Source organism: Calliphora vicina, chromosome 5 (assembly GCF_958450345.1).
Source record: "Calliphora vicina chromosome 5, idCalVici1.1, whole genome shotgun sequence".
NCBI lineage: Eukaryota > Metazoa > Arthropoda > Insecta > Diptera > Calliphoridae > Calliphora > Calliphora vicina.
This window is the reverse complement of record NC_088784.1, coordinates 62,559,249-62,583,741: the sequence shown is the minus strand read 5'-3', so window position 1 is coordinate 62,583,741 and position 24,493 is coordinate 62,559,249. Positions and strand designations below refer to the sequence as shown.

Below are 24,493 nucleotides of genomic sequence, written 5' to 3'. Positions count from 1 at the left end.
TTCTTACAACTTTAAAAATAATTAAAAGAACTCGGTTTATTTTAAGGAAATAAACCACCATTTTTAAAAGGTAACAAGTAAGAGTATTATATTTGTCTGTACCGAATCTTATATACCCACACCCAATTCAACACCGATTTTTGTAAATTTTGTATAAAAGAATTTATTTTCTTAGATTTTGCCTATTTTCAATACCAAAAAAATACAAAAGTACCACAATTCTATAGACATTAATGTATTATGGAGCCATATTTCGGGAAGAAATTTTACCATTTTAAATACAAGTTATTATTTTATAATAAGAATAACGTGTGCAATATGTTTAATGAAAATTGCACAAAAGTTTTGAAATATATCAACTTTTTTGGTGATTGTCTCACATTTTAGTCCATAACTCTGGTTCTACTTGACCGATTTTGCCCATTTTCAATATCAAACCTTTCTGAACAGCACCCTTAGTCCTTCCCTATAGCCCCTATTGTAGGTAGATCGTCTTAGAATTATATACTTTTGAGGGTCTGCGATGAATATTACGATGTGTTACAAACGGAATGACAAAATCAAAAATATGGTGGTGGGTATAAAAACGTAACAATTTTTTCAAAAATATTCAAAAACAAAAAAATCTTTACGATAATATATTTTATTGTTATTCAATTAACCAACAAAAGAAAAACAAAAACATATCATTCGAAAAATAATGTTATCTAAGCTACATAAAAAGGATGTATTTTTAATAAAACAATTGCCCAATTCACAATTGGTGCCGTAGCGTCGTATCGTTGTATGTCGTAATTTTTTTATTGTTTTTGTTTCGAAAAATTAGTTTGAAAAATATTTATGACATACAATGCTACGACAGTACGACATCAATTGTGAATTGGGCAAATATTATTACAATTAAATTACTACAATACATACAGTTGCAAACAATAGAATAGCTGTACACGGGAATCATATAAAAAAATTATAGCATTCTAAAAGTCCCCCCATATGGAATACAATTTCAAAGGCCCTGCCTGAGATAGACGCAATTATATGGAAGACAAATACAAATATTAAATCATTCGAAAGAGCTGGGGAAATAAGTTTGGTATCCTTGGATAGCTTGTATCTATAGCTTTCTAACAAGGTATCATTAAAATTACAGCATTCTAAATGTCCCCCTAGGCTCTAACTGAGATAGAGGTAATTATACGGTGACACTAAATTAAAATTTTTTTTAAACATTCATTAATTATATTTACTAAAAATGTTTCATTCAATTACAAAAAGTAATTTTTATAATATTGAAAACTTTAAATAATTAAGATGACAAAACTGATTGTCATATATGAAATCCGCTATTTTCAAAACAATGAAATAAAAAAATATAATTTTAAAGTTGTAAGCAGTTTCCAGATTTATTAGCATAGATGGGGGTAGTGCACTAATTTTGCAGTTTGCACTAATACTTAGTGATAGTGCAAAATTAGTGCAATCATTTTGTTCATATTTAGTGCTGAGTTGAAAATTAGCAGCCTCACTAAACATTAGTTATAGTGAGTTAAAAAATGTTGCACTCAAAATTAAATTAGTTGATTTAAAAAAATGCAATCATCAGTTTATTGCAACTTTTTTATATGCACTAATTTGAGTGCAACTTCAAATTGTGCACTAAATTTTTAAGTTCAAAATGTTTTAAGTTTATTCCTGTACACTAATTTAAAACTTAAGACTAATATTTCATTAAAAATAACAAAAATATTTAAAATTTTTATTTTTCGAATTCGGATTCAACAATTTCATGACTACTCATTTTTGAAAATTTAGTGATAGTATGTTTAATGCAGCCTTTTTTTGATTGCAGGTTAAAATTTTGCACTAATTAATTGTAGTGCAGATTTTTGCACTAAATCTTCGTTTAGTGATAGTTAAAAAATTATCACTATTTTTTTTTAGTGCTAGTTAAGAAATAAGCTGATAAAAAATAGTGCAAACTAAATTTTTTGCAATTTTAGTGAGTGATAGTGCAATGCTGATTTCAATCAACATTTAGTGCACTACCCCCAACTATGTTTATTAGTGGTACTGCTTTTTTCATGTTTGCAACTGTATGTCTTCTCAAACTTATAGTATAAAAATACTTAATGATATATGTATAGATATGCATTTAGGTACGATTAAGAATTGTTTTCAACGAGGGACCCCATTTTCCATAGGGATCCTTTGGTAAAATAAATATATCATTGCACCACGTATAACCAATAACACGATTTTCTACGATTTTCTTAAATGCAGGATTTTCATGTAACAAATCACGATAATTATCATTCGAAACTATAGCAGCATCCAATTCAAAAGCTAATTGTAAAACAAATCTAAAAAAAAAACAAAAAAATGCAAATCAAATTTTAATAATATAGGGATGAGTGTATATAAAAAATGTAATATTAACCTATCATCATAGCTTGAAGTCGTAAGTCCTGGCAAGTTTTTACAGGGTGTTTGAACAATTTTACCCGCTTTGTGCAATCTCATTAATTCGTCGGGATCCGTTGATTTGCATTTATTCATGCGAAACTGTGGAATAATCGCTTTAACCTCATGGCCCATTCTCTCAAAATATTCGATGGCAATTTTCAAACCTTTAACGGAAAATGCCTGATCTAAAGCATGTCTGAATAAAATGAAAAACAAAACTGTGAAGTTAAACATGTGAAAATAATAATGAATATAAAAATATGGTTGGTTCTTTTTTAGTTTTATGAAATTTGTATGGCAAAAGTTTTACACATCGTTGTTAGCTTAAACTGCCCACACACGGGTGATTTGTGAGTGTGATTTGTTCGTGTTCGACTTGTATGGGGCTGTGCGCGCACAAAATCACAAGTAATTGAAAATTTTCAATCACAAATCAGGCGAACAAATCATTCCGTGTGTGGCCAGCTTTAGTGTGCAAACGTGCTAAGATTTTAATACAAAGCGCTAGAATATGTAAAAATACACTGTTTGCGTAAACAAAGTTTACAATTATTTTTTTTTTCTTGTTATTCTGTGATATTCAAAAGTGCTAACAATATTTTGTGGTATACAAACGTCCATTTTACATATTTTGTAAAAAAAATGGCCAGCTTTAGTGTGCAAACGTGCTAAGATTTTAATATAAAGCGCTAGAATATGTAAAAATACACTGTTTGCGTAAACAAAGTTTACAATTATTTATTTTTTTAAGTGCTAAGCATATTTTGTGGTATACAAACGTCCATTTTACATATTTTGTAAAAAAAATTGCAAAATTATTATTTCAGTCAAATGAAATTTAAAATAACTACTAGGGTATTCAATCGATTAACCGTAAATCGGTTAACCGATTAATTTTGGACGGTTAACTGTTCGAATAATTTAAAATTGCCGATTTTCAAATAACAAATAAACCGATTAATTTGTGTCGATTAACCGAAATTAATTTTTCCGTTTCAATTCAAATACAAATTAAAATTACATATTTTTCGAACTTTGTTGTTTATATTTGTATTTTGAAATGAGTCTTTTATCAGAACTTAACAAAACTATTAAAAGTATTCACAATCTAAAACAATCCAAAAAGGACTCGAATGGATTTTTGATGTATAGAAAAAACTAAAAAAAAGTGCTGTGGCTTAATTGGTTAGCGCGTTTGATCTTTAAGCATGATATGGCATTTGTGGCCTGGGTTCGATTCCCAGCCGCTGCCAATAAACAACATCAGTTTATAATAATTATTAGTTTACTAATAACTAATATTTATCACAGCGCCCTCCTTCGGTGGTATAACACTAAAACGCCACCGAAGTAAAATAATTAAATAAAGGTTGTTGGCTTGACTACGGCGCCATCTCACCACCAGAGGCGCTGCAACCTGCACTAATAACAAACATAACGCGCAATTGCAGAGTTGTCAATTAAAAAGCTTTTCTCCTCCTTTCACCATCTATCCTCTTTCCAAAGAAAGTAACACATTTATATATAGGCACAGGGCATACTTAGTAAGGTGACTACATCACTACAACAATACAAAAACAACAGGTACTTTGTTTTTGTTAAAAAGTAGGTGAACTGTGAAAGTTGTCTGTTGTTGTTGTAACAGTTCTACTGTGACCGATTGTTCTTTCCTGAGTGAATATTTTAATTATTTGTGTTGATGTCAGTAGGTGGTAGTGGGAGCTGGAGAAACTGCGCCACCTCAGTTGGTCTTAACCACAGGTCTATGGGGCGCAAATTTGTAGACCTGGTGGGACAATTAAATAAATGTATTGAATCGTGAGGACTTTGATGACAGGCGGGGCAACGGTTTAAAGTGCCAGGAACGATACGTTCTCGGTAGCAGTTGAGGAAACTGCACCAAACGGCTCTTAATTGTGCTAATATAGTTCTTGTATGCCTTGGTAATTGTCTCTCACAATCCGATATCGCAGGGGGGTGTTCATTTAGGACTCTGTTGCATCTGTAGCCATTAATGGCTTCAGTAACCGCCGTTTGATGCAACAATTTCCGAGCACTTGCAATAGACAATCTGTCGACGTCCGATGGTATGAAGTCTTGGATGTCGCTGCGAAAGTGTCGAAAGTCCAACCGGATTTGTCGGGGAAGAGGATCCTGCATCAGAATCTGATGGTTGGGGTGACTCGGCAGATGGCATGCCAACAGGAACTGTCTAGTCAACAACACATTATGTTGTCTGACCGACAGTAACCTGGTCTCCTCATGTAGATGATCCACATTCGTCATCTTAACACAACCGGTTGCGATCCGGAGAGCATTATTTTGGGCCGTTTGTAAACCTCGCCATTGGGTGTCACTGAGGAATGAGGTCCATACTGGGGCAGCATAGTTGAGAAGAGAGCGACCAATTGCTTTGTATGTCGCTACAATCGTCTCTTTGTTCATGCCCCAAGAGGTGCCAGCTAGAGCTTTAAGGACCTTGTTCCTATTTTTAACCTTTTGGTTGATGTAGGTTGCGTGCCTTGAAAAGTGAAGGAGGCTGTCGAAGACTACCCCTAAAATGTTCGGGTTTTGAACCGTGGGGATAGTTCGACCTTCGACTGAGATGTTGAGCGCCGTCCTTACTTCTTTAGTCCAAGAGGTGAAAAGGGACACCGAGCATCGGTGATAGTACTCCTCCTTGTGGCACGCCCATCTTTATCTTGCGGTATTTTGATTTCTGGCCTCTGAACTCGGCAAACGCATGTCTTCCACATCGATAGTTGGCTATCCAGCGTTTGACATCATTTGGGAGTGTGTAGTTCACGATGTCATTAATCAGCATCGAGTGATCGACCGTATCGAATGCCTTGGATAAATCCAGTGCGGCGACGATGGTGCATTGACACGGCCGTTGCTGATTGAGGCCATTGGCGATCTGGGAGGTTATCTGAGTTAGAGCCGTTGTTGTGCTATGCGCTTCCCTGAATCCATGTTGATGTGTGGCGAGCGGGAAATGCTCTTTCAGGGTGGGTAATAGTAGGGATTCTAAAATCTTTGCTATTGGTGACAATAAGGAGATGGGGCGGTATGAATCTCCTAGGGTAGCTGATTTTTCCGGTTTTAGAATTGGGATAACTCGAGCCACTTTCCAGATATCTGAAATCACCAAATGGTGAATCGAGAGATTCAGAAGGTGGGTGAGATATTCCAGACCTACTTTACCGAGCTTCTTTAGCATTATCATTGAGATACCATCCGGACCTAGAGCTTTAGAAGGTTTCGATTTGGAGATAATGAACTCGACTTCACGGGGGGTGAAGGAGCATGGCTGAGGATCTCGAGTAAGATTCTTAGTTCTCCGAACTATAGTCCTTTTGGTCCGGTTCTGCGTGGCGGGGTGTTCTATAAATTGCCTGCAGAATTGTGTTGCGCATTTCTTGGCATCTGTATGTTGCAAGTTATTAAACGCAATAGCAGCGAGGTTTTGATTTCGATTATTGTTTCCAGATAGACTTTTGATAGTAGACCATAGCGATTTAGAGTCTGTTGAGCAATGATTCAGGTGGTCTAACCATTTGTTGCGGCGATGTTCGTCGACGATAAAGTCAATTTCAGCCGTCAACTGCTCAATTTGCTCATTAGCTGGATTGCTAGCACGCAGGAGATCGCGTTCTTGAGCCAATCGTGCTGCCTGTGATGGAAAATTTGGTCTAATATTCGGTATTCTTCCTGCGGGGATAAAGCGCCTTACCGCCTGAAGGACTATCTTTCTAAAGATTGCTTCACCCCTTCTGGCACATATGGGGGGCGGCAAGTGACGTAGTGTATCGTCTATGTAGTTCGTAAAGCTATGCCAGTCAGTTTTTTTGTAGTTAACGAACGTGCGCTTATCTGGCTCCACAAAGTCGCTAGACTTCTCTACTGTGATCAAGATAGGGATGTGATCGGAGTTTAATGCCGTTTGGGCTTGCCAGGTGGTATGGGCAAGAAGCGACATGCAGACGATGGAAATGTCTGGGGAGCTTGAACATCGAGCAGTTATTCTCGTAGAGAGGTCTTAATTGCAGCGAAGTCCGAGTCGTCTATCTGGTCTGATAATGAAATACCGCGTGGATCGTTTGGTAGCTGGGAGTACCAACTCTCGTGGTGAGCATTGAAATCACCAAGTATTATTCTGTTATCTCCTTGCGTTCCCACGACAATTGGATCTCCGTTCCGGAACGACCCGAATCATATTCGTCCAAAGATTGTCAACTCAGCGACAGCTGTACAAACCGAAAGTTGCCTGTTGTTGTTTTTGCTTTTGGGTTTGTTGTATTTTTCGCCACAACAACCACAAGTGAATTGACAGTTCAAACTGAATAAAAAAAAAATAACCAGCTGTTTCATCGCAGTCACCTTACTAAGTGTGCCCTGTATAGGCATATGTATTAATTGCCTGAGTGTTACTTCTCTTTTTAAAAAAAAAATCAGCAAGAGAGTTTTTTCCAAGTCAAGTTTTTTTAAATCTAAAGAAAAAATCATTTAAATTATATTCTTTTTTTTTTAAAAACAATATTTCAGATGATCTCACTATAATCCTAAAAAACTCATATGTGTGTTTTGGATCTCAAATACCATATTTGCTATTATTTTTTGGTAGAATTGTTGTTAGAATAGAAATTATTCGGTTAATTGAATAATTTTAAATTAACCGAATAAATCTAAACCCCGATTAATTATTTGCTCGATTAACCGATTAAACCAGTAACCCGATTAATTGAATACCCTAATAATTACGTTATTAATTATTGGTTTATTCATTATATTTTATAAAATAAAATTTTTGATAATTTTGAAATTTATTATTACCACGACAACTAATTGCCTTTTGAGAAATACTTTAGTGACAATAAATCAAATATGAAAATGTTCAATACCCTCTAAAAAAAGTACAAAATAAGTAATAGAAAAAAATACAAAAAACAAACTATAAGTCGATAATGCACTTCTTCAAAACTGTGATCATTATAAATCATACCAAAAAAGTAAAAAAAACTGCATTGACAGATTTCAAAAATATTTAAAATCAATGTATGTATTTTGTATGAATGTTTGTTTACTATGCTAACGATATGTATTTGTATAATATGCTAACGATATGTATTTTGTTTTAAAATAAAAATTTTATTACTACACCATTTTGAGAAAAAAAATTGAGAAAATTTCAAATGAACTTTTAATTGGGAATTTTAATATGAAATTAAGTAAAATCCAAATGAAAAATAGCCATGTATCATGGCTATTCCTGTTCTCACTTTCACCATTCACCGTATTTTTGGAAGCATATTTGAACAATATTTATATTAAATAAAGTTTCTAAAATTCACGTCTAAACATTTATAATTAGAAATGCTAAAGAAATTACATAATATTGTTGTAATTATGCTTCCAAAAATACGGTGAATGGTGAAAGTGAGAACAGGAATAGCCATCATAATTTTTATCAATTTGAATTAAAATTGGTGTAGCTAAATTTATCAACTAATTGATACATTTGGCAATTAGAGAACATTATGAAATATGAAAGGGTTCATGATGAATGGCGTGAAGTATGTACATATAAATACTGAAATGTGTTCATAGAGAATGGACGATTTCATTAGCATTAAATTGAAAATAATTTGAATTATTTTTTTACATTACCTTAATTATAATAATTTTAAATGGAATTTTTTCATTGCTAATTATTTACAAATTTGGATTAATTACTGCTATAATAAAATTATATAATTGTTTGAATAAACATACACAACTTTTTGTTGATTTTTCTTTTGATGTTTTTTTTCATTTCGACATAAAAACTAAAACCATAGGGTAACATAGAGACGAGACGAAATTGTCAAAAACCTATCTGTTGCAACAACAAAATATATGCTAGTCAATGTATTTTGTTGTTGTATCAAACATATGATTTGTTGTATTTTTGTTTGACAAATCGGTGTGTCTCGTCTCTATGTATAATTTTCTATGACTAAAACCGTAGGAAAAAAGTTTTAGACAATTTTTTAGAAGTAACTTGAACATTTTGTTGAACAAATTAAACAGATATGAATCAGCTGGTTCCAGTAATATGACAATAGAATACAAACAAAAGAAAATTGCGAAATGGTTGAGGTTTGGAAAGAGGGACAAATATATATCACAGTCGTTGTCTTTTTAAAATGTTATTTGTCTCGCTATGCAAACCACAACCATTGAAAAATTGTTGTAAAACAACTGTCATTTGTTTCATGCATATCTGTGATTATTTTAAATATATTATTAGAATTATTGTTGCCAACTAATGGCAATAAAATTTCAATGCCAATTAAAAATTCCCATGTATGATAGTGAATAGCATGGTACGTGAACCAGTTCATAGAGAACAAGGCGTATTAAGTATAGGCTGTGTCGATTCCACAACATGTACAACAGTTACAAAAAACACATAAAATTTGTTTTTGTTTATGTTGGCTGAAGCTGTCAAATCTGCCTGATATTTTTTGTAGCTTTTGCGTTTGTTGTAGTATTCGACATCCAAACAACCGATAAGCAGCTGAGCGGTTGACCATACCCGTTGATAGAGAATAACAGGAAATGTGAACCGTTTCATAGCAACATAAGTAAATTAGTCTCATGGCTAACTAAAAATGTTGTAAAGCCAAGTTTAAGGAACCATGTTTAAAAAATGTACTTAAATTTGTATTAACTAAAAACTTACTTGAATGCCACATTACTACCATCTATAATTACCATCCGTTTACCGATGGCCAACTCTTTATTTTCTCCTGGATTGTAGGCATTTTCATTGTATTTATTTAATGTTTTCGTTTCACTTTGTGTAAACAACATTCGATTCGAACGCAATTTTTGGACAGGTTTTGAAGTAGCATCACTTATTTTCAAAATCTTTAAACAAAAATTATAGCATTAAGTTTATATTCAAAATCCCTGCAAACAGTATAAAATTACCTTATGTGGCGGTATAAGATCATCTACAATGGGAATAAAATCATTTCCATTTGTCTCACTTATAAAAATGACAGAATCATCATCGTAATCGAGAGATTTACGCTTTAAGGTTGAATCGTTCCCGGTATCACTTATATTAATGATTTTATCACAAGTATTTTCCTTTCGTGGTTTTTGTTGGGAATTTTCATTTAAAGTACTAAATTTTGTGTAGTCAATGAATGTGTCTGTAGAATTAATAGATTCAATACCAGACCTACGGCCAACATCTTCAAAAAAGGGTAGAACATCATCGTTAGTAGGATTAACACCATCATTATTTGAATTTTTCATAATCGTAGAGTTATTGTTATGACAAGGTGTGGAAGAAACACGATCTTTAAACGATTTTATTAGAGATTGATAATTTGTAGATATATCACTAGTTGAAGGTACATCATCATCATCGTCAATATCTGTAATCGTTATTTCTTCTAGTGTGGGTTCGATAACAATGCAGTCATCATCATCACTATCTTCAGCTTTATTACTTGTATCGGTGGCTGCGTTTGCTACATATCTCTCAGTTTCCGACCGTATTTCTCCTTCTTCCAATGTAGCAACAGAGTGCGAGACTTTACTTTTACGTTTGACAATTCTCCTATTTATGTTGCTGCTACTGTTGTTGATCAAACGTTTATTAACCTTTGAGGAAGAAACTGTTTTCGTTGTTAGTATTTTCCGTGAGTGATTCTCATTTACTAGGTGAATACTCCGTTTAACTATTCTTCTCTGTAAAGGGGGAATTTAAAAAAAAAAGATAAATATGTATGTATATAGTTGTGACAAGTCAAATAGGACGTTCTGTATGCAAAAATTCAGTTTCGATTTGGTTGTTTAATTTTCATGTAAATTTTCCAAATTATTTTCAACTCATTTGTTTGTAATAATCCAAACTTTCAACTGATAACATGTCTAACACTATTCTTAAATACACTCCAGGTCCACTAGTTTCGGTAGGGTTCGTTATCTTTAAAACCGATTCTGTGAATCACTATGTTGGTGTATCATAATTTCTCAACATTTTCCAATTATTTTTATTCCCGTGAATTTTTTAAAACTACATTATGCCAAAAACTTTAAATTTATTTTCAAAAAAATCACCAAGATTCAATAATTTAAAAGACGAATGTGTCTATTATGTTTGGCAACCAAACTAAAGATGCGTTGGCAGTTTCCAAAATGGTATTACAGATGGCAACTGGCAGTTATCATTTTCTGTTGCCAAATTGGCAACCAAAAACTTCTAGTTGCCCTCTCGCAACGCAACTGAAGTTCGGTTGCCTTCGATAATTGACCCGATCTGGAAAAAATGTGAAATTCGTCTTGAAAGAGAACTTTTTCAAATAAGAATGTGCATAAATAAGTTCTTAAAATTTCAATTTGTAATAAGTAGACCTACTAGAAAAGTCTTACTTTGCTTAACCCTCCGTTAGTCGCAATAATTTTCAATCGAGAATCGAAAAAAGGTGCGTTTGAAAATAATCTCTTCACTTTTTATTTCGAAAACATGAAAACAATATTAAATGCAATGTATTTAAAAGAGTAATACAAAAAAAATTGCAGTAAAAATATTATTTTATCAAAAAATAGCTTAAAATTTAGGGTGTTTAAAAAAATTTACAATAAAAAAATGTTTGTCTGTATCAACCAGATCAGTTGCGAGTAACGGAGGGTTAAATAAACATTTATTTGTTTTTCCACACAGAGAAAATAGTTTTGGTTGTGATAACTGAAGTTTTTGTCAATCAAATAATTAAGTCTAAAGACTGAATTTATCTGTTATGACTGAAAATCTTTTATTGGGGTGACAAAACTTTGGTTATTTAAATCGTAATTCTTCTGTATCAAACGATTATCTGTTGAAAAAATCTATGGATACAATCGAATCGTTCGATTGGCTATACATATAGTTATATAACTTAATAGGGTTCATTAGGAATGAACCCTATTTGGTTTGCAATTATTTAACAGTTTTTTGATAAAAATATTTGGAAATAATAGCATGAAAACAAGTCGTGTTTGAATTTTTCCATGAAAACCATGTTATTTGAATTGTCGCCACTGTATTGTGTTTCATTTTCAATTTTTCAACAATAAACTTACTGCCTGGTCATCAATTATTTTTCTAAATCTATTCACTTTACCACCAGCATTTTTCCAAGGACTTCTTTTGAAATTATTTTTCGGTGATAATTTCTTTTTACAATGTCGACTAGTTGAGAGTCTTTGATCGGCTTGACACTTTATACAAAACAAAAATAAATTTTATTAATTATTTTATAACAAAAATTTTAATAAATGTTTTCAATAATGTTAGTATAGAAATATATGAGGAGCCGCAGAACAAAAGGTACTTTTTCGCATTTTTTCAAAAATGGGTTTTTTGGAATTTTATATTTGGGTTGAAATCTTCAAGAAACAATCAAGTTAGAAAATTTTTTTAATTTTTTTGCTAAGTAAATGGTTTCTAAAAAAAATTGTGCTTAACAAAACGTACAACACTAGTATAAAATGAAAAAAAAAATATTTAATTTCAATGTGTAATTTGTTTATATATTAGATCAATATTAAAAACATTAATTTAAATTATTATCGATTAAAAAAACCCATAAAAAATATACTTTTTAATTTTGTTTTTAACAAAAGGTACTTTGTTTTCTATATTTTTTAACAAAAGGTTCTTTTTCCGATATTAAAATGGTTTTATATCAAACATCCTTAACATTTAATTTGGTGACTTATGGCAGTTAGATGTATCTATTGATAAGTAATAAACTTGTTACCATTTCCAGGTTCATGCAATATTTTAAGGGGGCGAAATAAATAAAACTCAATTTCCCAAAAATTTGAAATGTGCAAAAAAGTACCTTTTGTTCTGCGACTCCTCATATATATAATATATATAGAGCGAAAACTCTCATGTCAAAGACCTAAATCAGTTGTCAGAAACCTAAGTGGTAAACTATATGAATACAAAAACAGTACACGTATGTATTTGTAATTATGTCAGTATATTTTTTTTTGGTAGTTTCCGCTCTATGTATATATATTTATATATATAATTGTTAGTAGTAAAAAATACTTACCATTAGAAAACAAATTGAAATACATATAAAAATCGTTAATTCATTATTTTTTCTTAATTTTAATGGAAATTTTATTTAAAGGGAAATTATATGAATGTGATACATTTTCTACATTTAGTAACTTAAATCGGTCATTTGTGTAGTTATCGATCATCTGTTATATCTCGTAAATGCCTTACTTTAGATCGGGGGTCGATTATAAACTATATATAGATATTTTTATGAGGAATATAATCAATTATTGACCAATGCACACAATTATTTATATAACAAATATTTAAAGAATTTATGAGTATTTGAGTTTTTAGGGGAATACCTAATATAGAACTCCACAAACTCTTGCAAAAGTTTGTAATTTTTTAAATAACGAGGATCCATTGTTTTGAATTATTAAAAAAAAAAATAATATCCAGCAATGATTCCACTAATTTTTTGTGAAAATTCAGAATAATTTCCTACCATCTTTGTTTAATTTTCAGTTTTAACTTTATCCATCTGAAAAAAGTATTTTTTTAAAGTTTACATTCTTTAGATCAGAGCTTTGAATTAACTAATTCAATTTGAGCTTAATTCGTTAAAATCTTAATTATTAAATAAACAATTTTAGCCATTCATTTAATTCATTCATCGTTGAATTAATTCATAATGGAATTAATGCATAACAGAATTCATTCAATAAAAAATTAACTGATATATCTTTTCTTCAGTTTTTGTTTTGCTATTAATCATTTACAAAATGAATTGAAAACAATTGACTTAAGCCTTTTTGAACTATTGATGATTCGATTTTTCTTCAGTTCAAATCGTCCCCTCAATAAAACAATAGTGTATAAGCATATATACCATCTATCTATATATATAAAAATGGATGTTTGTATGTGGATATGTATGTATGTATGTATGTATGTTCCGAATGAACTCAAAAACGACTGGACAGATTTTAATGAAATTTTCAGCGAATCTTCAGAATAGACTGGCGGGTAACACTGTAAAGTTAGATTTTTGATTTTCGGTCTGTGGGCGGAGGGGCGTGGCAAAATAAAATTTTTACATTATACCGCTAATACCATCTATATATATAAAAAACTTCTGGACCGATTTTGATGAAATTTTCAGGGAATCTTCAGAATAGCCCAGCAGGTAACACCGTATAGTCCGATTTTTGATATTCGGTCTGTGGGCGGAGAGGTGTGTAAAAATCAAGTTTTTACATTATACCGCTAATGCCATTATATATAAAAACAGATGTGTGTATATATGTTCCATATGGACTCAAAAACGGCTGGACCGATTTTGATAAAATTTTACGGAATCTTCAGAAAAGCATAGCGGGTAACAATGTAAATCATACTTTTATTATTACAATAAGTATGATGACTACAGGAATCACAAGGATGTACTGATTGGCGCAATAAACAAACATTACTTACATTGCAGCATTTTGAAGTTCCCTAAGGAATCCCCGGGAATGTGCTGTTCGAACGGTAAAGTTATTCTGCCACCAGTTATTGAGCCGTCTGAGCTATTTCTAAGTTACATTTCCTATTTTCAAACACTTCCTTCAAAATATCCAAAAGAACAACTCATGCTTTCAAATGACGTCGGTTTCATGCCCACCTTTAAAGTTCAAGGCCAAATGTACCACAGAATTTGATCCCGCTTCCCAAGTACGAAGTTCAAATTTATTTCACAGGATATTAAGCTACAGAAGCCGAACGCTATCAACGAACATGCGTGTGCATTTGCTGCAATACCCTTCTGCCGAAACTTTCTCAAAGCAATTGTCGGACATCGGAAATGGTAAAATTCCAATTGATCCCTCCACAAATGAGATTTCATTCCCGGACTTCTGCCAGATGGAAATGAATATTCAAGAAGTTGTCGACAAAGTATTCCCAAGTCTTACAACCAACTACAACAATTGGGATTGGCTGTGGGAACATGCAATTTTGGCACCAACAAATTATGATGTTAACAAGCTCAATAAGCAAATACAATTGAAACTGCCTGGTGAAACAATAAAATACAAATAGATTGACACAGTAATGAACGAAGAACAAGCCGTCGATTATCCTACTGAATTTTTGAATTTTTTGGAACCAGCCGGAATGCCACCATTTGTATTAATATGGAAGATGGGATCACCGACTTTGTCCGACACTGTATATTAAAATCGAGATGCAATATAATACAGATGTTTTCTAAGGGCCAGCAACGCGGACCGGGTTCAGCTAGTTGCATAATAAGAATCTACATTACTGATTCTATATGTGGTCAAAATTTGGTGAAATTCTACTTACACAAAGTGGGTCAAAAGATCAATTGAAATATTACTTTTTATTTATTTAGATGTCTAAATGTCTACTAAAATAAAAATTTTAAACTCAATTATTTCGAAATGGCAAAAAAATTATACACCATTGTTTTATTAAGGGGACGATTTGAACTGAAGAAAAATCGAATCATCAATATTTTTTTAAGGCTATTTTGTAATGGATTTGAATTAAATATAATTTGAATGATTCAATAGGGAACTAATTCCATAAAGCATGAATTCTCAATGGAATGAATTAAATAAATTTTAAGTACAAAGTAATTAAGCCTAATGGTTAGGAGCTAAAATTTATTTCAATTTCGAAAATTTAATTAAGAATTAATTCTTTCAAACCTTTGCTTTAGATAAATTACTAATAATTTGGATGGTAGTAGTCTAGCTATTGGCTTGATTTGAGGTCGAATGATATTCGATGCTCTCATCTCATTTATTTATGAAGATTGCATAGATCATGTTTCAAACTAAGCAAAATCGTGTTCCTCGGATGGACTAGCCAATTAGCGAGGGAGAATTTATGATGGTACACGGCCCATAAATTTTACGCAAATAATGCCCAGAATCAAAACAGCGTTATAACTGTAAATTAAACAAAAATCGTACGAAATTGATCTGAATTTTCTCAAAAACTTAGTGGAATTAATGCTGAACTGTATTTTTTTTAATAATTCAAAATAAATGGATCAAATGTAAAATGTGGAGGAGGATTTATATGCAAATGCATATTTTTTCTCGAACTGCCAAATAACGTATGCGTATAAAAACTGCAACTTGAGCTATAAGTTTTTCCCAACTCATTCTGAATTTCTTTATGTTTTGTCATAAGCCTTTGAAAATCTGGACATTAGTTATTTTCAAATATTAATAAAAGTAGAACTACCTTATACAAATATTTGTAATTTTTTCGATACTTTTACTATTTCGCCATAAGATGACCTTTCGGGGAACAAATTTTCTATTGATAGAGCCGGGTGATTACACATGAGTTGGGGGTATTCCAAATAATATAATATAATTGAAGAATGTCTCACATACACAGCCTACACACAATTTAGTCAAAATGATTAGCTTTCATCGCTACGAAAATTTTCATCATAATTATTTTTAATGCCAACCGTCATGGTAGTTAATAAACTAACCACCCCATTCCATAAAAAACTTTATCTGTTTTTTTTATTTTTTATTATTTTTCAAAATAAATTAACCTTAATTAAAGTTAATTTATTTTAAATTCAATTGTTTTGATTATAAACTTATACACATAAAACCATGGCTGAAAGAGTTAAACATTTATAAAATGAATTGAAAAGAATTGCCTTAAGCCTTTTTGCACTAAATTGGAATTGAAGATAAATCGAATCATTCAATACATTTTTAAAACTATTTTGTAATGGATTTGAATTAAAGAAAATTTTTATTATTTATATAAAGAATTAATTCTAGAAATAATGAATTTTCAAAGGAATGAAGTAATTCGTAATGAATTCATTAAAGGTTTAAAGGTACAATTTATTTTATTTTAGATGAAATAATAATAATTTAGATGGTAGTAGTCTGTCTTGCAATTCCTTTGAGAATAAAAATGTTCCATTAAAATGTTATACTTCACATAATTTCAATTTGTTTTCCTTCTACTTACCTGCTGTTAACAACAATTCATCCAAAAATATCAGTTATTACTTTAATTAGATTTTGTTAAAGCTGTATTTACAATTTTTGACTTCTCATCTGAGTTGAACAACGGAGAAGAGTTCATCAACTGACTCAAAAATGCTTCTCAGATGCAGATTAAAATCATAAATGATTTCAATGTGAATTTTTTCACATTCAACTTAGTTGAGTAGCCATATAGTGTATATGTAGCTTAAGGAAATAAAACTATAAGTTTGCAATTCATATGCATAGTTATTGTTGTATATATATTTTGCATTGTTTTGACTAGTTGTTACATTTATTTTATTTTTATTTTTGGCATTTACAATTACAAACATTAATATAATAAAACATACATACATATAGAAAATAGCAACAAAAAAAAAAAACAGCAAGATTGAACAAAAGAACTCTGTTTAATGGTTGTATATAAAACCTATTTAGGATTTCTGAAACTCTTACCTCCATTTTCTCAATGTTTAGTCATTTATTTTATTTTAAAAAAAATGTTTGTATAAAAACTCTCAGTATATCGTTAGGCTTAAAATAATCAGACATTGAGGAAGATGAGATATAAATCCTTCTGATCCAAAAGATTTTTGAAAAACTAATTTTTATTTCGGTCTACAAAACTCAATAAACTACTTCTGATGAGTGATGACATGCCATTACTTAACTAATGGCTGGATTATTATGAACATACAATAACCAAAGAATCAGTATAATTTAGTATTTCTTACATATGAAATTGTCCATGTATGGAAGTGAAGTAAATATTGTTACATAAGTCTTATATTTTATGTGAAGTATTAAAATAATTCCCATTTCATATTTAAGGAACAAGAAAAATTAAGGATTTTGATTCACTCCCTTACATTGGCTATCTGTCAAGTTATTGTGGTTTGAATTTTGTAAAAACCGAACTTTTTTTTACGTTTTCAAAGTCAACTGTGATAGTAAAATATTGTATGTTTCATATTCTTTTTCTCAAAAAACATCTGAAGAAATCCACTTTAAGAGTTACTTGCAAGCTAGTAAAGTAAAGAAGGAATATTAATGAACTGCAAATAAAACAAATTACAATTCAATTTAACTTTCAAATTTCTTAATAAATGCTATTTAAAATTGAATGTAATACTTTCTTGTTTGTAAATACATGTGTATATTTTTAATACAATGAATTAACTAATGTTAACTGATTATTATCTAAAAAAAAAAATACTCAAAAATTGTATCTCTAAATGAAATCAATTAATTCTATTGGGATTGTATAATCTTTATTTTGCTCTATTATTTTAATACTTTTGATTGTATACTTCATATATATTTTGTTAAATGTCAGCGTTAAGCAAAACGAAAAGAAAAACATTTACTGTAAATAAGAATTAATCTAGAACATTAGATTAATATTTAAATATCATCAAATTGAGTTAATTGATTTGCTAAAAATCATTCAACATTTTAAAACTTTTATAAAACATCCGTTCTTAATATCAAAAGTAATTTTTAGATTCTTATTGAAAATTTGAACAAATCAACAGAAATATATTTGATGGTCCTAAAGATTTACATTCATTTAACAATTTTCTAGTTCTTTAAGTTCTTGTTCAATATTGGCACGTGCTGTTTTGGCATATTTATTACTAAATTCAGGAGTTTGATAAATATCCAAGGCCAACAATGTGGTTAAAGTCTAAAATCAGAGAAATATTTAAGGGAATATTAGATTAATTAAAATTCAAGTAATAACTCACTTTACGCCGTAACATATCGAAATTGGTTTTACCCGATGTTGACCACTCTTGACGCGACAATTGTGCATAATTTTTATAAACATCTGGTGTTGAGCTAAAAATATAGAAATTGTTTTAAAATAATTTTTAATTTCTAAAAAAATACAGCCTAACCACAAAAGCTAAGATTTTAAATCCATAAAGTCGACAATTATTTTAAATTTCGGATTATAAAATAAATTTCAAATAGAATTTAGAATTTTATTATTTTAAAATAATCTTTTTTTAGAAATTTGGTTTACTTCTTCAGCCTAACCACGAAATTTTAAAGTTAATTTTTATTAAAGCCCTTTAACCTAAAATAAAAACTAGTTGGTAAACAAATCTAAATCTTTTTTGCTTAATGAAATCCAAAAAAATATATATTCTATAAAAGGGATTTTTATATTTTTTCCAATGACACACATATTGACAAAATATTTCAGCTAATATGTAGTACCTAATGAATATTTACTCCGTGACTCCGAAATAAATTGCTCTACAACCTTAAACATTTTAGTTTAATACTTATACAATGTGAAAAAATACTTACGCCAATATTAATAAATCCAAATCCTGTAAAAATGCCGTGTCATAGTCAATGTCACCATTAATTGCTTCTGTACTCTTTTCACCCAATAAACGGCACACCAACTGTTTCATATTCTCCTAAATTAAAATATACAATATTTTTGTATGTATACAATGGTAATTAAATGAATTAAATTTCAATACCCCACAATACTTACATCTTCAATAAGGCCGTCTTGACAAAATTCCGTAAATATTTTACAATTATCTTGTACACAACTTCTTTCTAAATCAAATTCATAGTATTGAAAAAAGGCAGCCAATACAATATGTGGTTTGGCCTTTTCCAATTCTATACGTTTGGGTGCCAACATACAAGACCAATTGTGATAGACTCGTTTGGTGACATCCTCATCGAGTTTACTGCGTATACGTTCATACCAGGAACGTATTGTGTCTTCGGGTATGTCATAATGATTACAGGCCTTGGACCAAATATCATATAAATCACAATTTGTCATAATTATTTGTTGGTTTCTTTTTCTATGATTTTCTTTGGGTTTTTCTTTTATGCTTAATTAAATTTGTCATAAACTGGAGGTAGTTGTAATTAGGAAACTATATTTTGCTTGCTTTGTTTTATATTTAAATTAAATAAAAAATATGTAGTTTTAAGATTTTACTAAGATTTTGATTTTTATTGTATGTATTTTTTCCACTAGTTTGTTACCAACAACAAACAAACTGTATGAGTCAAACTATTTTTCTTAATACTTTGTGGTTTTTGTCTTCCTTTTTTTTTGTTAGAAAAAAGAGGGTGGCGATACGGAATGTTTGTAGTAGTTGATTTTGGGGGTGAAAAAATTTAAGCTTAAAAGCTAATGGGCAGCTTCTGGTGATGCCACATTAAAAAAAACAACCACCAAAACAACGATACTAACCGATAACAATAACATTTAAGGGTTTAAACATGCTAATGTGAAATTTTGACACTATTTTTAAAATTGTAAATATGTCCAAAAAAAAAAACAACAAGGACTAATTGAGGCTATCAGCGCAAAAGTGGTGTAACCCCCAACTTTTTACTTAGGGAAAATGGGGACTTTAAATTGTTTGAATATTTTTTTTCAATATAATTTCATTTGTGAACATTTTTTTTTATTTTTAATTTATAAAAAGAACTTCTAAATTTACAATATCGGTGTATTTTTGCATTTATTAATTGTGGGTTACACCACTTCTGCATTTATGATATTTTGGTCCAATTTACACCACTTTAGGACAAGTTGAATAAGAAATCAATCAATATACATAGTAATCTGTCTAATCATAATACACCTCATGTTGGAGCAATTCAGGTTGTTATAAAAAGTGTGAAGGGCAACAATTCAATAGGGGCTTTTTTAGCTAATGTTGGTTTTTCCAATGCATCTAGTTGTGTTATGGTCATTGATTGCCTTTTTTTATTTTTAACACTAACTTCTTTAAAGAGGAAATATTCATTGTTAGAATACTTGAAAACAATTTATAATTAAGGGATTTTATGGAATCTTAGCCACTAAACTTTTAACCACTCCACACTATCCGAAATTTTTATCTTGGTTACATTTTTTCCAGCGATTTGGAAGAGAAAAAATAACTTCCATACATTCTCTTTATCTTTTTCGAGAATTTTTTCTATAACACCAAAATCATGGTAAATATGAATGTGCATGATCAAAAATGTATGGTATATTTCTTCAATGACAGAACATCGACATCTTTATGTATATATTCTTGCCCCACATTGGTCACAATACATAATACAAAAGTGGTATATTCAACTTACACCACTTTTCTTTATTACTTTATTATAGTATGCTCTGTTAAAAATGAATTTTCAGCTCCAGCTTTTGATTACAATAAGGTAGCTTGTTCCACTTTTGTATTGATTGTGGATTACACCACTCTTGCTCTGATGGCCTCAATTTATGTGCGAAGATAATATCAATATTTGAAGCACTCAAATATATTGAAGTATGATTTATACAGATTTATAATTGGTAATTTTACATACTACAAAGTACACTCATAAAATTTTAAAATATTATGGATTTATGGATATTGTCAGATCTAGGAATCTGGTCTGATCTAGAACAACAACACGAACACACGTCCGCTGAATGGGGTCTGAAGCAGTTGGAAACTGAACCTAATATGTGGTTTCAACAGGACGACGCTACGTGCCAAAAACCTCATGCAATATTGAACATTCTTCACGAGCGATTTGAGGGCATGATCTTCGATAGATTTGACCCCGTTAATCTTTTTCTTGTGGGGTTTTCTTAAGTCAACAAATCACAGCGACCCTCAAAGACAATATAACTCATGCCATCAGCCTGATTTATGAGCCAGTCATGGAAAAATTAACATTTCGGATACAGGCCACCCGCAGCGGACATTTGTACGATTTTTTATTCCATACATAATGTCGTTGATTCATCTTTCAAATTAATAAAAAATGTCGATGATATCTCACAAAAACTTTGTTTTATTTATATTTAAAGATAGGAACCGCTTAATGAAAGACCATTTAGAAGTCTAGAAAAAGTAGGTACAATTTATTTATTTGTGAAAAAAATTGCATGAATAATCAAAGTTTAGCCAAAATATACATGAGGCCATAAAATTCGAACAGCACTTACAGAAAGAAGCATTTTACCATAAAATCTGGCCAAAAATATTAGAATTGTTTTTTGAGTTAGAGGTTGGATTTTTTGATAGTTTTATGATTTATTAGGCCCAAAAATGAACCCAATTGATTTTGGATAAAATCGGTCCATGATTTAGCCTAGATCCCATACAATTAATTTCCCTTCAGAATTGCATAAACTCATAAAAGTGTTATTTATACAACAATCACGATAACATTTATCAAGGATCAGTTTTGTGTACTCAGGAATCATGCTGTAAAGTTTGGTCCCTTTCAGAAATAAACTTTAACGTTCATAATTAACTTAAAAACATTAGTATCGTGATGAAATGTAACATGAACGTGTTTTATATAAATCTTAACTATTTTACAAAATTATATTATATGATCGGTCCATAATTGCTTCTAGGTCCCATATAAGGCCACTTACGAAAATCAGTTTAACGTTCATAATTCACTTAAAAATAATAGTACCGCGAAATACCGAATTGCGTTGTCTATCGCGCTGCATACTTAAGGTAGGGTCACACATGACAAATATTTCTCAAGTACTTCGAGAAATTCCACATGAGAAGGAGTTTGCATTTTATGTGTTGCACTGTGATTATAGAGTGTCCAAAAAACCGACAAATTTTAAAACAAGGTTTCCGGTTTAACCGAAAGAGTGTGTTTTTGAAAAAACCGGTTTTGATTAGTGTATTTTAAAAAAACCGGTTAAACGGTTTCGGTTTTTATCTTCACAAAAACCGGCTTATATTAAATATTTATTTAATTTGAAAAAGGCCTCCTAAAATTTATTTTTATTTGTGGACGCTAATAGGAAATGTGTTAAGAATTGTGTACTAAATCTTCGGAAATTTAGCATTTTCGAATTCTTAAGGCTCTATCTTTATGCAATTATTTTATATCATTTACGAAATATTGTCAAATGCTATAATTTTGTATAAATTAAATCAATATTTTTAAAAATGGTATCAAGGTTAGGTTAGGTTCCATGGGTAGCCACTCTTCAAGCAGCTCACAAAATGGTATCAAAGTTTTTCATAAATATGTTTGAATGAGCTTTAGAAAATATATTTCATTAAAACCGGTTAACCGTCTTACAAAAACCGGTTTGTCAAAAAACCGAAACCGGTGGAGTTTACAATGATGAAAAAACCGGGTGACCGGTTTCGGTTTTGGATACTCTAACTGTGAAATAGTGTCCTTTTGTCATTTGGACCACTATTTACCGACTCATAGTCACGTTTATGTTTCAGTTCATTATTTTACTACGATTGGTCGACGATTTGCAGGGTTATTGTTATTGGTAAATTTATAAAAGAAAACGTTGTTTATGAATTAAGCTTGGGTTTCTCTAATAGCCATAATTTTAACTCGAATTTTTCATAACACCATCATAAATTATAATGAGAACACCTCCCTCATGTTCCTTGACCGGTAGAACACAACGTCAACAGTTCCTTCTGGGATGTCACCGGAGTCATCCAAACGTCAACATTACACAGTTGGAGTATCCCCGAGGAGAGCATATAGCGGTATGTGCAGGATCCATTTGATCGCAACTCGTATATGACAGCTTTGCACTACAGTCATAGAGACGCCATTAATTCCGCGATAGCAGGATACCGTATGAATATTGCACTTTGCAATAGCAGACGCCGAAAAGATTCTGCGTAAAACAAGAGTCGTTCTGGCACATCTAAGATCAGGATGGAGGAATAGACTTAATCAGCCCAATTATGTATAAAAATTCCCCGGGGAATAAACTCCCGCGGAATTTGTTATTCATAATTGGGCTGAATGTCTTCTGGTACCGCATAGACCGTGCCGTCCTCAACTTATGTCCAGATATTCAACTGTCCAGCCAATCATATTTCACAACGGCCAGTGGATTTTTGGACCCACCCAGACGAAGTATCACAATTGATTAGACTTGATGTACATACAGAACTCCCTGATTAAATATTGTAAAATTGTTTACGCTGCTACAACAATAACAATGAACACAAGTTCGTATAATGACACAATTTTTGAACTCAACTTCCAAGTTTTTTTTCGTTTTTTAAATTAGGTTTCTTTGGTAATCCACCAGGTGCCAAATACTAAACTTCGATAAACCGTAATGAGGTCAAGAATTGAACTAATAATGAAATACTTAAAACTCACGAGGGGAGATAAACTGTAACGGTAATGACATACTAGTTTTTTATCCACCTCGGAATTACAATTCTTCGATATGTATATATTCTAAAAATAATTAATAATAACTTACATTAACATTTACCACGTTACTAGAAGAAGCATTTTCATCAGTACTAGTACATTTATTGGGTTGCTCCATTTTTCGCAAATTTCTTTCTCTTTTACGTCTATCCTTACGCTTGTGTTTCTTAGTTAAACGTGTTCTATTTTTCTTGGACATTGGCAGCTAAACAATTATAATAAATAACGCCACAAATTTTAATAAAACTCTTCTTTTCCGAAATATTTACGTCTTCAACGACAATACAATAGTGATATAAATACATTGAATAATTAACTACGACTTTTCTTGGGTACTCGATAATCACTGCAGGGGTGTGAAATGAAATTTAAAAAATGTATCTACCAGCTTTTAAAATTTTACTTTTTCGAAACATATTGTACCAAATCAAATTTTTTCTAAATTTTATATGCAGATATAAAAAAAATTTCCTACAAGCGTACGCAAATTATTTTTCCTTAAAATAAGATACAATTTTTCCAAATTTATGATATTTGCTTAAATGTACGACTGTAATTTCTTCACCATTAATATAATTTAAAATTCTATTATTTTATATATTAATATTTATTTATTATTTATATAAGTTTAATATCATGTAAATAAATCAATAAAATTCTATGATTAATTGTGTAAATAGTTTTTGCTGCGCTCTGTTGGTTTAAAAGTTATACAGTAATA

At 30.9% G+C, this 24,493-nt stretch overlaps 2 protein-coding genes across 2 annotated transcripts; both read right to left on the bottom strand.

Annotated features, from left to right (window-relative positions):
- Positions 1 to 627: 627 nt before the first annotated feature.
- On the bottom strand, positions 628 to 24,045 carry LOC135962006 (uncharacterized). The gene is made up of 6 exons (XM_065513679.1): positions 23,822 to 24,045; positions 11,584 to 11,721; positions 9,439 to 10,209; positions 9,188 to 9,375; positions 2,438 to 2,659; positions 628 to 2,360 (listed from the first exon to the last, which is right to left on the bottom strand). Exons 1-6 carry the CDS (start codon positions 23,969 to 23,971, stop codon positions 2,153 to 2,155), a joined length of 1,677 nt encoding a protein of 558 aa, XP_065369751.1. The 5' UTR covers positions 23,972 to 24,045; the 3' UTR covers positions 628 to 2,152.
- LOC135960654 (uncharacterized) lies at positions 17,741 to 19,705 on the bottom strand. The gene is made up of 4 exons (XM_065511994.1): positions 19,073 to 19,705; positions 18,877 to 18,992; positions 18,306 to 18,399; positions 17,741 to 18,244 (listed from the first exon to the last, which is right to left on the bottom strand). Exons 1-4 carry the CDS (start codon positions 19,373 to 19,375, stop codon positions 18,128 to 18,130), a joined length of 630 nt encoding a protein of 209 aa, XP_065368066.1. The 5' UTR covers positions 19,376 to 19,705; the 3' UTR covers positions 17,741 to 18,127.
- Positions 24,046 to 24,493: the final 448 nt, after the last annotated feature.